This window comes from Podarcis vaucheri (genome assembly GCF_965113315.1).
Source record: "Podarcis vaucheri genome assembly, chromosome: 6".
NCBI lineage: Eukaryota > Metazoa > Chordata > Lepidosauria > Squamata > Lacertidae > Podarcis > Podarcis vaucheri.
Genome location: NC_138764.1, coordinates 5,470,578 through 5,487,734, shown reverse-complemented (window position 1 = coordinate 5,487,734; position 17,157 = coordinate 5,470,578). Strand labels below are relative to the sequence as shown.

Sequence of the window (17,157 nt, the reverse complement as noted above, 5' to 3'; positions counted from 1 at the left end):
TGACTTGAAACACACCTTGCTGCCTTTCAAGTTGCTGGTGTTTGCACAGCCTCAGTGTTACAGAAGCTGCATAGCTACCACCTTTCCCTGCCGATGTTCAGAGCAAGGGTTGGAGACTGAGGTCCTCTGGATGGCCATCATCCCTCTCCCTTGCCATGCTGCAAGTCGGTTGGTGGAACGGTGTGGCTAGCAGTGTCTGGAGGTCCACAGGTTCTGCCACCGCTGCTCCAGAGATTGACAATGCATGGGATGCTCAGGCTGGGGGGGGCTACTTACAAAAGCAAAAAAAAAGAGGAAAGGCACCCCTAAAAAAAAGGCAAAAGAGGACCCAGATCTGCATATAATTTGCACGTTCTGATTTGTATGTAGAGATGCAAACTTAGAAACTGCAAGTATGATTTAAATGGGAGTACAGCAGACCTCAGGGACGTGGGTGGCACTGGGTTAAACCACTGAGCCTAGGACTTGCTGATCAGAAGGTTGGTGGTTCAAATCCCCACGACGGGGTGAGCTCCCGTTGCTTGGTCCCTGCTCCTGCCAACCTAGCAGTTTGAAAGCACGTCAAAGTGCAAGTAGATAAATAGGTACTGCTCCGGCGGGAAGGTAAACAGCGTTTCCATGCGCTGCTCTGGTTTGCCAGAAGTGGCTTAGTCATGCTGGCCACATGACCCGGAAGCTGTACGCTGGCTCCCTCTGCCAGTAAAGCGAGATGAGCGCCACAATCCCAGAGTCGTTTGCGACTGGACCTAACGCGACTAGTCCCTTTACCTTTACAGCAGACCTCACCCTATGGGGAAGTTGGTGACCAGGTGACCTCTGGAGTATGCCTGCTTAGTGAGCTCTCTGGGTGTCAAGCCCCGCTGCTCGTCCTTTATCTTTGGGTCCTTCAAAGAGAGAAGCATCTCTGAAGAAAGGCACATGACTGCCTGCAACTTTTGCCAGCAGCAGCAGCAGCAGAGCAGCAGCAGCAGCAGCAGCAGCAGCCACGGAGTGGATCAGAGCCAGAAACTCTGAGCATCAGGATGTCAGGTCCTACGTCATCTGCCAGGAGGACCTTGGTCAACTATCCTGGGGTAGGCAGCAGCTGTGGGTGGGTGCCATCCCCCTGCCAATCTAATTCAGCCCTGGAAGTCAGTTTATGCAGTCTGCGGGGTGGAAAGCTTTTTCTGAGCCCTGCTAAAAAAGCATCTCTCTGCATACAGCAAAAAAGCATGTTTGAGAAAAGTGTTGCCTTTCCCACAGCATGCTGCTTTCCCACATGGAGGGATGTTTCACTCGGACGGAGCATCCAGTTGTGCAGCTGCTGCCCAGGAAGAGCTTTTGCATTGGATTCTGCAGATAATATCCTGGTCTTTCCCTCCCTGTGTCTCAGGTTCATGTTCGTGATTTGAACTGGTGCAGAATGCATCTGCTGTGCTCCTCTACTAGCAGATTTACAGCCTCTGGCTTCCAGGTAGCAGGACTGATGAAATTCTCACGCACAGAAGCCTACGTGCTCAATTTGCTTTTATAATGAATCAATATTGAAAGATTCACAAAAGGTCCCTGCTGCCTTTGATGAAGCTGCCAGGTCAGGGGTAGATGGTCGCTGGTTTCAAAATGTGTGTGTGTGTGTAGCGAAGGTCAGGGGGTTATCTAGGTAGCACTGGAAAGCTTTCTTCTTCTTTCTTCTGTTCTCCCCCCAGAAAAGGAGCTCCATCTGGCACTGATAGGCTTGACTATGACGTGTGTCTGCAATGCATCTGGGGCAATGCAGAGGCCGTGGCCTCAGAAGGCAGATGGGGAGGAGAGAGGACTGGGGCAGCAAGTGTCAGTCCTGCGCTCACTTACCAAGGAGCAGGTAATTTTCACACTTACCTGAGTAGGATGTTCTCCAAGGTTTCCCAGCCCTCCCTCGGGACTGAGCCTGGGACCTTCTGCATGCAAAGCCAGATCCTGGGCCACCAAGCTACAGCTCTCACATTTATTGAAACTGGTTTATTGACATTTCATTGAAACTTACTTCCATGCAAGCATGCACACCTTTTGCAAGCTTCTATTTGGGGTGCAATTTCTCAGTGTGTTGGGACACACACACACAGAGAGAGAGAGAGAGAGAGAGAGAGAGAGAGAGGGAAAATGAACTCTCAGCTCCAGCTCTGCATGATTTGCTATCAAGGCCATGCCTTCTTCCAATCAACACCCCCCCTCCCCGGGTGTGTGAGGGATTGTGCCCTGTGACGTATCTGGATCAGGTATGACTACTCCAATGCAGAGGGACTGCAGAATGACCTAACCTTCAGAGGAGGTGCCCTGTTATATCTCTGCGTGCACCATTGCATAGGACTTGCCTACTTCTAATCAGAGGCCATGTTCTGATCAAGGACTCCTGCAGAATCAGGAGCCGTAGGGCAGTTAAGTCTCACTTTTATAAGCTCTAATAAAAAGGTGTTCTGGCTGTGAGAATGATGAACGCCCCGTTTTAATTCAGTAGACAGACGAGTGTGTGCCTCAGCTATCCTGAAGCTGGGGAGAACGTCAGTCTAAAGTGATCCAGGATGAAACACATTGATGTCTCATTGAAGGACAAAAAAACCACAGGATGCCACAGAGTGACATTTTGGAGTTTTCTCCACCCCATCGAGTCCAGGTGCATTTGAGTCCAGGTGCGGTGTGACTACCGTACTGGTGAAAACACAGCCTGCATAGTATGATAGTGGGATATTGGCCAAGCATGACAAGGTTAATCTGCCCGCTGTGCTTCCCCGCCCTCTGATTGGCCCAGAGGCCTGTGGGCAGAGGACAAGACCAGGCAAATCATAGGCAAGCGGAAGGCAGGGTCATTACCGTGTTCTTTCTAGTATCAGTGCAGATTTAATTTTCTCCCCCATGTTCTCCCTAGGCCAGGGCTGCCTAATCTTTAGCCCTCCAGATGCTGTTTTACTCTGAGTCCCATCAGCCCCAGCCAGCAGGGCCAATTATAGGGGGGGAGGGGACGCCAGGAAGTAAGTGTGTGTGTGTGTGTGTGTGTTACTGCTACTCCAGGGTTTGTAAGCCGATTTGTGACTCCTGGGAGTGAAAAGGGGCGTAGAAATATAAGAAAGGGAAAGGGAAATGAATACTAGTCCTGCATCCCACAGGCTGGGGTTGCATGGTACGTGCCTGCAAGGAGCAAGTGCTTATACTCTGTGAAAAATAATAGACTTGAAACGGATTCTTCAACTCACAGGCCATTGCAATTGCCAGCAGACTTGTGCTACACTGAACAGCAAGCTGAGATTTGGTACATGTGTTGCCCAAGACATCCTGGTTCACATGAAAGTCTAGAAAGGGGAACATTTTCTCTTGGTCACTTGAACTTCATGACATGAGGCTTCGCCTGGCGCCATTCGCACAGTAGCTGGAATGACTGCATATAGCAGAGAACACAATTCCAGAGCCTGCCTGGAGTTAAACGTGTTGAATTAGGACCTGGGAGACCAGCGCTCAAATCCCCTCTCAGCCGTGAAGCTCACTGGGCGATCTTGTGCCAGCCACTGGCCCTCGCCAGGGTGGTTGTGGAGACTGAGGAAGCAAGTCATTGTTTGGCAGCAGCCACCAAGTGGCATCTTAGGGGACCCTGCATAAAACGGCTCTTCCTTGCTCACAATATCAGGCCTTGACCGGGCCTTCAGATGACCTGGGCATCTAATGCTTAAAAGTCTCTGTGCAAAGCTCTGTGCAGGGCGGGGAGACTGGGGTCTCTGGAATCAGGATTGCCGGTTCTTGGAGTGCTAGCCCTGCACTTAATCCGCATACGTCAGAAACTGTGTGGCAGTAATTGGGAGTTATTGCAACATCTAAGTCAGAGATGATAAGCAGCCGTAATCCAGATTTGGGAAGAAAATCCATTGTATTAACAATTCTTAGCATGCCACTGGGATTTCCTGCTACACTTTCCACAAACTCTGGGATTAGAATGCATGGTTTCTGATCTCATTCTGCCACCTGCTGTTAGAATGCATGCGCTACATAGGAACATGGAAAGCTGCCTTACGCCATTGCTCTCCACCTGCTTCCGTATCATTGACAATGATGGCTCTCCACTGGTTTTAGTCAGACTTTAAGGTGCCACAAGATTCTGTTACACTAGCAATGTGAATGATGCATTTATCATCTCAAGCTGCAAAGTCAGTTTTACTCTATTTGCTGCCATTATGTTTGTGTACATAACTAATAATTTTATCCTATCATGTGCATAACTAACAATTTTATCCTTTCATGGACTGGGAATTAGTGGTTGTTCCTAATTATTTTCCCCAAGCTATTAAGGAAGAGAATAATAGAAAATTAGAATCTTAGAGTTGGAAGGGACCCAAGGGTCATCTAGTCCAACCCTCACTGTGCAATGCAGGAATCTCAGTTAAAGCATCAGTGATAGATGGCCATCCAATCCCTGCTTAAAAACCTCCAAGGTAGGAGAGTCTGCCACCTTTTTTGGGATTCTGTTCCACTGTCAAGCAACTCTTACTGTCAAAAATTCTTCCTTATATTTAGTCGTATTGGACTGATTCCTACCCTCTGGAATAGAAGAAGAAGAAGAAGAAGAAGAGTTTGGAGTTGATATCCCGCCTTTCACTCCCTTTAAGGAGTCTCAAAGCGGCTAACATTCTCCTTTCCCTTCCTCCCCACAACAACCACCCTGTGAGGTGAGTGGGGCTGAGAGACTTCAGAGAAGTGTGACTGGCCCAAGGTCACCCAGCAGCTGCATGTGGAGGAGTGGAGACGCGAACCCGGTTCTCCAGACTACGTGACTACCGCTCTTAACCACTACACCACACAGGCTTGCTCCATCTTCCATGTGACAGCTCTTCAGATATTTGAAGATGACTATCACTTCTCCTCTCAGTCTCCTCTTTTCAAGGCTAGACATACCCAGATCCCTCAACCGTTCCTCATAAGGCTTGGTTTCCAAACCCTTGATCATCTTGGTTGCTCCTCTATGCAACCAGAGGGTGGCAACAGTGGAAGTGTGGTGCTATATACCTCTAGAGGTATGCGGTGGGCTTGTGGTGGGGCTGGTGTGAAACAATTTCCAATTAATGCCCAAATATCACAACTCCACGATCACATGTACAACATGCATGCTAGGGAAATGTGTGTTTTGGGATATGCAAAGGCCTCTTAATAATGAACTAAATGGCAGAACATTTCCTGGACTGTTCCACTTTAGGGTACGAGTGGGAATGAATGTTTGTATGTTTGAATTTCCCTGCACACAGTCACGCATACACCCAGCCACAAAGAACAGGAGTTCTTCCTAGCCGACTTGCTGCTTTTTTTCTATGTGCAGAGAGGTTATTTTGGGAAGGGAGGACAGAGCAAGTTCAAACATGCAGCAGCCCAACCAGGAACCTGAGGTGCTGCCATTCAGGGGGAAACTTCACCCCTGGACTCTGCTGAGTCTATGAACAGTGCCAGGACATTCTAAGGAGATCTTTGATAGTTAGGAGGAAATTTGTAAAGCAATATAATTTTTCATGTTATGTACAACAAATGGGGAGAAAAGTCATGATCAGCTAAGAGCTGCCTTGGTGGAATGTGGAACCTGCTGGAGCAGCAACTGTTCTAACGCATCATAACAGAACAGAGCTCAGCAAAAACTGCCTTGAAATGCTGCAACAGTGAAAGCATCCTCAACCCAGACTCAACATGAATAGAATGAGTAAGAGTTGGTGTGTGTGTGCGCACGTATCATTTGTTCACTGTATTTTTTATCATACCTTTCCATCAAGAAGCTAAGGGTGGTGGCATAACTGACGTTAGCCCAGCCATCCTCACAACAACCCTGGGATAGGTTGGGCAGATAGATGGCCATGGTGCGCCCAAAGGCTCTCAGAGAAGCCCTCATGGATGTGAAACTGGGATTTTCACAGCCAAGCCCAGGACTCAAAACACTATGCTGCCAGTACTGGCTCTTCTACACCAATATCTCTTCATAATTTTTTCAGTGGATGAGACTCACTTCCTACCAATTCCAACAAAATAATCAAGGACCATCTCTCTCCATATGAACCAATCCATACCCTGAGACTATCATCTGAGGCCCTTCTTCATTTGCCTCCTCCACAAGAGCTCTGGTAGTGGCAACGGGAGAACAGGGCCTTTTCTGTGGTGGCTCCCTGCTTATGGAATGCTCTCCCCAGGGAGGCTCGCCTGGCACCTTCACTAAATAGAGTATATTTAGGTGCCAGCAATAATGTTCCTCGATAACCAGGCCTTTGGCCTTTAAAATGTACGTGTGGGAGGGAGTTACTGGTTGTTGTTGTTGTTATGATATACCATATATGATGTTCAGTCACATACTGCAAAATTCATGTGTTGCAATTGGGAGGTCTTACCCAACAAACCTGGTTCCTCAAAAGTCAACTTTTTTGCAGTAAGGATGAGTGGATAACTTTACTGTTTCAAACCCAAACTTCCGTTTTCACCACAACCATGCTCTTCATCTTTGCAGAACTGATTGCCAAGAAGCACTTGACAGTTTTGATGCAAAATGAAATCTTTGCTGACTTCTTCAACACATTCCTGAATCTTCCTGTAAGTTCCCTCTAATACTCAGTATATTTGGCTATGTACATATTACATATTAGTGACTTCAAATTCAGTGAGGTTGTCACCTGCCCCGCTACATTTCAAGATGTGTTTACACGTTGCTGCACAAACCAGAGAGCGGGCAGGGATGCCTTCACCTGTTGTGCATTACCTGCTTTGTTTTCCAGTGCTTGCAACACCCTCCCCAAGCTCCTATTCAAGGAAGAAACAAATCCTGGGTCAGCGTCTGGAACCCCTGGAGTCTCGCCTTGTTCAGAGATTGGGTGCTGTGTAACAGTACTATCATTTTAAAAAGCAATGACTATATCCCAGTAGAAACTAGAGCTGGAGATGAAAGTAGAGACTTCATTAACCATCTTTTTCTGTATCTTTCTCTCCATCTCCCTCTCTTTCTCTCTCTCTCCACAGGTGTTTGGTCAGACCCCTATTTTCATGCACAGCACTCGTCAATGGTATCTTTGGCCAGAATTACCTTGCAACCTGGTAAATGTCGATATTTTCCAAAGCTGGCAGCCTTTTGCACATGGGGATGAGTGGCATTGATGGTATTGCTGATATTAGCTTGAAGTCCCAGGAATCTGGCACAGAATCAAATAGACTTCTTCAATGTGTGGTGTCCAAAATGCTATTGGTGTTTGGTCTGTGGTTGGGGTGATGGCTGGAATCTCTCATGCTATTCCATTTCCCATCATCCTGCAATTTGCTGTTTGTGTGTCTGGACAACCTAATTTCCACCAAGGCATAATATGAGTGGAATTCAGACTCATGCATGCAAAAGCAGACGCACAACTGCCTTGCTGTGTCCATGCGGAATGACAAAGATGACTTGCTGAAGTGCTTGCCTCTCTCTGAAGAGCGTGAGCACAACCAATTCATGAATAAGAGAGCTCTGTCTGGTACTGAGACATCAAAGAGGACCAGAAGAGACAAGAATTCTAGTGGATGGGCTATAAAGCTGACCACAATCCTATCCTTTTCACATAGCTATTATTCTCTGTCCCTCATCTCCCTTTTAAATCTACCTCACCCTCTAAACCAAGGATAGTCAACAAGGCACCCACCAAATGTTAGTGGACCACAACTCCCATCATTCTTGGCCATTGGCCAAACTGGTTGGGGCAGATGGGATTTGTAGTACAACCTTGTCTTGAGGGCAACTGTGTTGGTTACGTCTGCTTGAAACCGTTCACCTCTGTCTTTGCTTTTGAGTTTCCTTGACACTGAATTTGGGGTGGCTGTGGGGTGTTGTGATACAGCCAGTAATCCTTTCTGCAAGGTAGTGCCAGTCAAGTAAGCTGTCTTTTACCTCCTTGTAAAGAAAATGATAAACCACAAATTTCTTGGATGCCAGGCTTTTGCAGATGTGACCCCCCCACTCTTTTATTGCTCATTAATACAATTTTTTCTTTAGGGATGGGTGAATCTGTCAGTTTTTGTCTCTCCCTCTTTTTCCAATCTTCAGTTCTCCTCATTTCCACATCCATTCCCTTAAAAAAAACACAAAACCCTCATAAAATGCCTAAACGTAATATAATGCATTTTTGTATGTTACTTTCACTAATATATGCATTTTTATATACATTTAGCCCAGTATATGCATTCTTGTGCATGTTACTAGGCCGGAAAGCTGCACTGCAAAATTTGGGGCACTGAGAATTCTGAAGGGTGGTTGTGTTTTGGTTCTTGCATTGTTTCAGAAAGTGCAGATTAGGGAGGTTCACCTTTAAATGTGAACTGGTGACTTTCTCCCATATATCTGGTCTCAAAGCACATCATTTTGGGCCAATACAGGTATCAAAGCACAAAGGCTTGATGAACTGGATGGAAAAACACCGACTGCCTTTCTTCTGCAAAACCAACTTGTGCCTGCACTACCTTCTCTGTGAAGAGCTCCTGAGTTTCATCCGGTCTCCAGAGGCAGGTAAGAGTTGACATGAAATGCTAAAAGAAACATTCCAAACACTATCTGCCAGAAAAAACAACAACCAGGGAAACTGAGTGATTGTCCAAACTAATGTAGAACCCACAAAAAATCCCAAGTATCCAACCATGAGCAGATTCCTCGTCCACCTGGGAAGGGAGCCCATCTAGGAGAAGGAAAACTCTGAGACTAAACCTCTGATGCCTTGCAGGATATCTTTGGGAGAATAAAAGGCTGCACAAATTGGATGGTGTCTTGTGCGCCTCCTTCTGGCAACTCTTGCAGCCAAGCTGGTGCCACCAATACACTTTTGGGTGACCTGCCAATGTGTTGCTTTGCTTTTGCTCTACAGCGGAGATGCTGCGGTGGATCAAGGCTGACCAGTGGCTCCTTGAGAAGTGCATTGGGGGCAGCCGGGGGATGTGGCGCTTCCGCGCCTTCATGCAAGGAATGGCAGGTAAGAAAAGGGGAAGCGCAGCACACAGAAATTACACAGCGGGAAACAAATGGCAACCCCAGACTCTGCACCTCCTCTCTCTGATCCATGGGGCTGAACATCTGTCCAGCTCCTTCTATTGATGTATCTGATAAAAACTTGCCTCTGCACAATCTATCATTCTCTAAGGGTAAAGATATCACAATTTAAAAAGGCTTAACAGCAAACTCTTTAGCTGTGGTGGGAGCCTCGATTCCATTCACTTCTGCAACTTGCATGATACAAATATATGTTTGCAATAGCAAATCAGCTTCTGGCTCAGTTGTTTGTCTTGCTGTCTTCCCTCACGCTGCAGGTGGGTAGCCTGCCCTATTATTTTAAAGTGCTAATGAATTGATAGCCTCCATCCTGATATTTTAAGGAGAATGCAAGTTGAATGGCTAATGTGCATAACAAGCAGCCATTGTGTACATTCATCAGACCTCCTGTAGAATGTGCACATTTCCTGGTCAAGATGCATAATCTCCAAGAGACCTTGGGTAATTTGCATGAATCAAATGAATTTTGTACATTATCTGGCCATTATGTATAATACCCAACAGGCTTTGGGAAATGTGCAGATTTCAGGTGAATCTTGTACATTCTCCAGCCAACAAGTGCATATTCTCCAGTCAGTATGTATAGTCTCAGAAAATATGCTCCCTTTTCTATCTTCCTCAGAAGTGTGCAGTCTGTATCCCCTGGGCTGCTTGTCGCCTTAACTTATGTGGTTAAGGTGGCACTGTGGTCTAAACCACTGAGTCTCTTGAGCTTGCCTATCGGAAGGTTGGCAGTTCGAGCAATGGGAGCTCCCATTGCTCTGTCCCAGCTCCTGCCATCCTAGCAGTTCGAAAGCATGCCAGTGCAAGTAGATAAATAGGTACCATTGAGGCAGGAAGGTAAATGGCATTTCCGTGTGCTCTGGCTTCCGTCACAGTGTCCTGTTGTGCCAGAAGCGGTTTAGTCATTCTGGCCACATGACCTGGAAAACTGTCTGTGGACAAACGCCGGCTCCCTTGGCCTGAAAGTGAGATGAGTGCTGCACCCCATAGTCAAATTTGACTGGACTTAACTGTCCAGGGGGTCCTTACCTTATTAATCTTATATGGCCCACAACACACCTTCCCACTGATCAGCTGAACAACAGAAAGGACTAGGCCTTCAGATAAAGAATAATTCCCCTACCCCTGAAGTCCAGCCTCCTTCACTGCTCTCACCTGTTCCCCAGTCCGGAGAGCAGCACAAGGGGGATTGCAGGGAGAGGAATGTTTTTAACCTTCCATACCCCTCCTAAGCAAACCATCCCTGTATACTTTTAACCTCCCTGTGAGCTTTTGCCTCTTCAGTGGAGGAGAGCCTTTAAAGCAGAAAGCAACCATTTTGCAATCCAAGTTTCACCACCAAACCCCCCTCAAGAATTAGCTGAAAATCCTATTCCTTCCCAGCAGGACATTACAGATATTGCCTGGAATGCGTAGTCCTAACTTTAGGTCTAATCTACAGGGGAAGAGCTGACCAAGTTCTGGCTTGCTACAGAAAGGATACTTGGGATTGACGAGACTGATGAATCCCAGCAAGATCTGTACGAGTCCCTGATCCAGGTGTTGATGGCTACTCACTTGCAAGAGGGCTCCACCGTTGTCATCCTCTGCAACACAACCATTGGTAAGAGACACACTCTCATAGTGTCGTGATGCTGCAAGAGAACTAATTATATAATTAAAGGTTCCTGGGAACCCCCAAGTGCCCCTTTCTAAATCAGCAACTCCCCACTGCATCTTTCCATGATTCCCCACAGAGTCACTTGCCTGTGGAGGAAACCTGTGGAGTCACCTGTTGTGTCTCTGCATGTGATACTGCTTGGCTAGTTTCCTTCAAAAAGGTCCATTGAGCATAGCACACTGCTTCCTAAAAAGGCCCGTCATGTGCTCCCAGGAAGCCCGCAAAGAGAGCTTGCAGGCAACATCTCTTCTTTTTCCTGCTTCTGAACCCAGAAGTTCCGTTTAGCCACAATGGCTGATAGCTGTTGACAGGGCTATCCTTCATGACTATCAGAAGGCATGGCCCCAACAGTGACTCCACTCACCTGGAACACACAGTATAGACTTCTCAGAGGACAGATAACTTTTACCCAAACATGTTTTTTAAAAAAATCTATTCATGCATATGATTGACATGTAAGTCAGAGAAAAACGGTGCCTCAGCCATTGGAAGTGTGACAACTTGTGAGACCATTGATGGCATGCACAGATGCTTTAGCTGAGGTTCCTTCATTGCAAGGGGTTGGACTAGATGACCCTTGGGGTCCCTTCCAACACTACAGTTCTATGATTCTGCCACTGGCTATTCAGACTCCCTCTTTGATACAAGACGCCAAATGAAAACATTAATATTTTTGGGTGGACTGGTGCCTTTTCCCCTTAATGCATCCCATTATGTGGGGGTGGGGAGTGTCTGAGCAACCTCCAGGCAACGGATAGCCATGGTGCTCTCCGTCACACTTGCCATCTGACAGCAGTCATCCCAGAAGTGGACACAGGATTAAAAAGAAGCCCAGCCAGTCAGCAGAAAGACCATTTTCTTCTTTCACAACTCTATGAACCATTAACTCCTCTTTCCCCCAATGCTTTGTAACATTTGCAGAATCCCTTCTGAAAATGACTCCCTACCACCCCCAGCACGTCCGCACTCGGAGGGAAATCCTGTCCGAGATGCAGAAAGTGGCCCTGTTTAAGATCGAAAGCTACTGGCTCCCAAACTTCTACATCCACTGCAAGTTGGAGATGGAGAAGGAGCCAGCGTGCCGCCATCTCCTTGAGCAGTATGAGGAAAGGCTGCACAGGGCAGGTTTGCCAAAGCAGGCGGTGTCTCCTCGGCCGCCCATGAGCATCAGGCAAAGCAGCAGCGAAACAAAATCCTATTGCAGCTTGGAAAGCAAGAGAATGGTCTGGGACCATGTAACAGGCCAAGGCTACTCTGAAGGAGGGAAGCACAAAGAAAGCCGCAAGAAGAAGAAGTCACGCAGAAGCAGTCCGGCACACAAGAAGCACCGTCATTCTGCAAGACATTCTGCAAGACATTCTGCCAGTTCCAGTCCTTCTCCAGCAGATCAGATCCGGGATTCAGCAATGGGCGTTTCCGATGAATCGCCAAGCTTCAAAAGCAGTCCAAGCGAATTCATGTCCTCTCCTCTGGCAAATGAGCTTGCTAACGCAATCACCTATAATAAGCTGCGCTCTTCCACTCCTGTGGTCCAGTTCCCTTCGCTGCTTGCCTTAAAAACCCTTGTCAAGTCTCCCATGTGCTTAGATTTCCTTCCTTGGGCACTCACTGCCGACAAATGTGCAGGGCGACCCTTCCGGGAGTTTTTGCTGCGCAGGGATTATGGCCTGGAGGTGCATCTCCTAGACCTGTGGCATGACCTGGAGGACTTTTTGCGCATGATGCTCTGCTCCCTTGGCGAAGGGAACATCCTTCTGCGCCATGTCATGGGCGAAAGGATTTGTGAGCTGTACCTGACCCAGAACAGCAACTGGCACCTCCCCTTGAAACTGACAACTCTCAGGAACTTACAAAATCTCCTTCCTTCTGGACATGTTATACCCTGGGTACTAAAGGCACAGAAAGAAATCTGTAAGGTGGGAAAGCTTGTTTTCTCTCCATGAAAATTAATAGCAGGAAGCATACTTGAGATTTCACCCAGGAAAGTAGTTGTATTGTAATCAGGGTCTAGCATAGACAACATGCCCTGATGCCAGTTGCACCCCTCTCCCCAAAACAAGGAGGAATTCCAAATATCCATTCTTTGTGGCCCTGGCTTCCCCACTTCTTTGTGGGAAACATAGATGCCCCTCGTAAGTCCATAACCCCTCCTTTCCTGTATTCAGAGATGTGTGGCAGAGTTGCCGCTGGTTTTTCTAGCCTGCTGTAGGCAGCCAGGCACACCATGTCAGGAATGCATGCAGCACATAGTTAACTCTTTATTGTCAAAAGTGGACACTTACAGTCGTTTCTATGGCTCTGAATGGCCACGCACACCAACCTAGCATCTAGACAGCTATTGCCAGGCCCAGACTCTAGGGAGCAGTTGCAGCAACAGGGGACCACTCCCCCTTTACCAGTTTATGTACCTTCCCCTGAAGGGCTGTGCAGTTGCAACTGGAGATAATGCCTGCATGGAAGCTTCCTCTGCTCACCCCTCTTCAGTCCCCTCATGGTTCTGGGAGACAGAGGTGTGGGAGGGGGGGGAGAAGCACCTGGCCCTTCACTTGCCTGACTTGCCTCCGCCTCCTCTTCTTCTTCCAAACCATCCTGCGCTCCACCTTCCAGCTCTGGAGCTCCCCCTGCCTCTGATTCTTGCTTCCTGGCTGGTGCAGGTTCCCACAAATCACAGGCCCCCCTCCCAAGTCAAACTCCAGCCCCCCTTCCCTGGCGCACCCTGCAGGTCCCTAACACACCGCGTGCCTTAGTTGTATCTGAGAATCCTGAACTGGTGCAAACTGTTGAGGGTGTAAAAGCCTTGTGAGCTGTTGCCAGTGAACTCTGTGAGAAGGAACAGGACAGTGGAAGAAGGAGAGGGAGGGGGGAGGGAGAAAGAAAGAAAGAAAGAAAGAAAGGAAGGAAGGAAGGAAGGAAGGAAGGAAGGGGATTGAGAGGAGGAAGTGCAGAGAGGCCTTAGGATAGGGAAACAGGAGATAACATGGAATGGAAGCACAGAAAGAAGACGCTGAGGACAGCTGAGAGATGGGACTTTGTGGATGTTGGAATAGAAAAGCAGCCAGCTTACAAAGACAGGTGCAGTCCTGTGATGGTGCAGAGGAAGAGACAGAACTCACACTCTGCAGTGCCAAGAGAAGAGGCTGATTTAATAAGAGGCTGCGTAAGCCTCTTTAAAACGCATTCCAAAGCACATTCATTCTCTCAAAGGATTCTGGGCACTGTAGTTTAACTCTCACGGAGTTACAGTTCCCAGCAGCAAACTTCAGCACCCAGGATTCTTTGAGGGAAAGAATGCGCTTTAGAGGCGAAGTGCACACACAGCCGGGGTGTGTGTGTGTGTGTGTGTGTGGAGCTGTGGCCCTCCAGATGTTGTTGGACTATAGCTCCCATCATCCCTGCCCACCGGCCAGGCTTGCTGGGGAAGCTGGGAGTTGGAGTCCAGCAACCCCGGGTTCCTCAGACCTGCTGCAGTAGAGTGAAGTCAGCCATGCTGCCCAACCTTTTCAGTAGCTAAGCAGCACCGCTTTTTGCCTAGATGTCTTTCCAAGGCTTGTGTGGCATAGGATTTGTCGAAGAAGATAAAGTTCTCTCTCTCACTGCAGAGTGGTCTAATTGATTTAAAGAGCTTGCTTGCAGGAAGCTCGAAAGTTGTTGCCTTTTGCCTGAAATGGAAAGAGCACCTGCATAAGACTCTGTTCTCGCTTTCCGTTTAGATACTCAGCTTCCTTTATGAGGATTTCCTTCAGCACGACGATAAAATGTTCCTGTATTATGTGGTAAGCTGGAACCACCAGGGCAGTGAGGGGCTCATGAGGTGTCAGGGTGTGATCAAAGGGTCATGTTTTCCCCACAGTTTAGAATATGCTGGGTGTTCACCTATAAGAGAGATGTGGAACCTGTGGCCCTCCAAAAGTTGGTGGATTCCTAGCACCCATTAGCCCCCCCCCAGCGTAGCCTGTGGTCAAGGATGATGTGAGCTGCTGTCCAACAACTTCTGGAGGGCCACAAGTTTGTGAGGGAATAAAATATGAATCTCTGGGACCCATGTGTGTGAGTGAGGTGAACAACAAAAGAAAATGCCTGGATGCCTGGATTCAGAACAGTGGGTTTTGCACACTCTCCTGCAGGTAGAGAGCCCCTGTAGCAGAGATTAAACTCACAAAAGTTAACCAGCACTATAGTGTTAGGAATATAGGTTGTTAAAGCATTTTATCCCATTCTGAGGCACTCACAGCACTTCTCTCCCTACCCCCTTCTGCTGTGAGCAGATCACACACTGTTAAGTAAGTTTAAAATGCTTTACTTACAGTTTCAAGGCCTCACTCATCCATTATTCCATGCAGAAGCATGGATAATACAGGCAAAAAAGTCTTGGGTAGAAAATAGAGGAAAGAGAGTTTTGTACATGTGCTCTAAGCTCAGAGCTAACTTAAGCACGTCTGTCTTTACATGATGCAGAGAATGAGAGAGGAACAGTAAGACAAGGGTTCACAGCCTCCTTTTCTGGAGGAAAGTCTAGGAACTACACGCTGTGGCACTAACTAGCCCTATGCTTGCTAGCTGTATTTGACTGCAATCTCCAACAAAGTTTCCAATTTCTAATCTATAACATGGCAGCTGGTCGAATGACCCTGGGTTCTGTGCTGCATCTCCTGACAGACACTGCCCAGTCTTGCACCCTAATGCAGTGGCTTGACTTCACCCCCATAGCTACACTCCATTGTCTCTTGAGACAGATGGATGTCAACAACACCCCTTTAACCGTCATGGCTTCCCCTAAAGAATCCTGGGAACTCTTGTTTATTAAGAGGTGCTGAGGAGCCCCCTCACTGAGCTACAGTTCCCAGCACTCTTAACAAATTGCAGTTCCCAGAGGTCTTTGGGGTGAGGTGGGGAGCCATGGCTGTTAAAGTGGTTATAAGAGTGTTTCAAATGTATGATGTGGATGTGACCTTTGCCTGCAGTTCAGCAACTTTCCCAAAGCACAAACAAAGTTAAAGGAGGAAATGTGGAGGTCGGAAAGGCATAGTCCCACCACTATGGATCTGTATTCGAACGCTCGTTGGCCTTTAATCCTGCTCTCCATACTTTCATTCTTCACCTGCGTGATGCACCTTGTCCATCTGTCTGTCACTGCAGAGCGGCAAGGAAAAGAAACTCAGTGCTGAAGAGCCTTACGAGAAGGATGAGAATCGCCGCTTGGCCAGGAGAATCACGGAGGCCTTGCACCTGTGCCAGACCTTGGCTGGCATGAGAGACTTTGAGCTGCTCATGGGGGAACACTGGCAGATGATGGGCACTCAGGACCTGGGCCTGGGGGGCTCGATCTTCATGGAGGCAGAGCCTGTAGTGCGCAAGATGGGTGAGAAGAAGACCTGCCCTGCAGGACTCACTCAAGAGCAATGTTTTTTATTTCCTCTGGCTGAAGGCAAGGTTTAAGTTGCCACAGGGGCCGGCCCCTTGGAGCAGATCTGCGCTGCATTCTCATGGGGATTTAGGGCTGAGCAGAAATGGTCTCCCTGCCCAAATCCCCCCTGCTCTTTTACAGGGCAGTGCAAATCAGGAAGGCATTTTGCTAAATATTGGGGGGAGGGGGGGAGGTGAAATTCCCACAGCCAGATTTCTTCAAGTAATTCTCTCCTGAAACGTTTTTACTTCACAAAGGATAAAATTCTGTTGGCAGCTCATTCTGGCAGATGAAGGAAGCAATTGACTCAAAGGAAGGCATAGTGTTGCATCCTACCCCACTCTCTGAGCAAGTGCGAGATTCCAGGCGCTTACCCAGAGTTTGTGTTTCCTTTTAGAAATGAAGCACAGAGGAGACTACGGGGTCATGATATTTGGTTTATTCGCACATGCATACAACCTGAGTGTACGATGGAGAGGTCCACAGCATTACCCCACCCCAAAGGAACCTTGTTTTCCCCATAGCTGCAGCCTTGCATTCCAGCAGACATCAAACATTGCTCTCTCTCCTTCTCTCTCCAGCTCACTGCTTTACTTCTGGGTCACATCACTGCAGCTCTCTGCCTTCGATTCCATTTAACCCCCCATCACCAGCTGGCTTGGCTATTCCCGGAATTAGAGGACTTGATTAGCTTTTAACAACTGCTGGATCCAGGGATTAGAGGGGGTTGGCATTCATCTTTGTGTGCAAGATGCAGAGAAGAGCCTTTGGCCATGTGCAAGGCCAGAGTGCAGAGGGGCTTGCAGGGGGGGGGCTCAGTTCCTATGGAAAACGATAAGGCTGCTATGACTAACTTTTCACTTAGGCTGCAGTGCTAATGCCATTGACCTGGGTGCATGCCCCATGAATTCAGTGGAACTTATTTCTGAGCAGCAGTGGTTAGGATTGCACTGTTAGTCTCCTAGTCCAGACGGCAGGAAGTCCAAGGAAACCAAAGTGCTTCTATTTCATAGGTGGCATGTAGGGAGTGTTTGCATTTAACTGAAATGACATAAAACCTTG

The 17,157-nt window shown here is 47.8% G+C and overlaps 1 protein-coding gene across 6 annotated transcripts in view; it reads left to right on the top strand.

The window, feature by feature from the left end:
• RGSL1 (regulator of G protein signaling like 1) overlaps window positions 1-17,157 on the top strand; it is a 40,745-nt gene that overhangs the window by 4,302 nt on the left and 19,286 nt on the right. For 3 of the 6 annotated variants that reach the window (XM_082227042.1, XM_082227041.1, XM_082227040.1), the window contains exons 1-9: window positions 5,602-5,683; window positions 6,476-6,558; window positions 6,982-7,056; window positions 8,365-8,494; window positions 8,847-8,951; window positions 10,473-10,634; window positions 11,613-12,607; window positions 14,402-14,464; window positions 15,828-16,050. In XM_082227042.1, the coding sequence (XP_082083168.1) occupies window positions 5,671-5,683; window positions 6,476-6,558; window positions 6,982-7,056; window positions 8,365-8,494; window positions 8,847-8,951; window positions 10,473-10,634; window positions 11,613-12,607; window positions 14,402-14,464; window positions 15,828-16,050 (1,849 nt within the window). In that variant the 5' untranslated portion in view covers window positions 5,602-5,670. Of the gene's footprint in view, window positions 1-1,685; window positions 1,841-5,601; window positions 5,694-6,475; window positions 6,559-6,981; window positions 7,057-8,364; window positions 8,495-8,846; window positions 8,952-10,472; window positions 10,635-11,612; window positions 12,608-14,401; window positions 14,465-15,827; window positions 16,051-17,157 lie in introns of those variants that run through there. The other 3 variants (XM_082227045.1, XM_082227044.1, XM_082227043.1) reach the window with 3 other exon arrangements.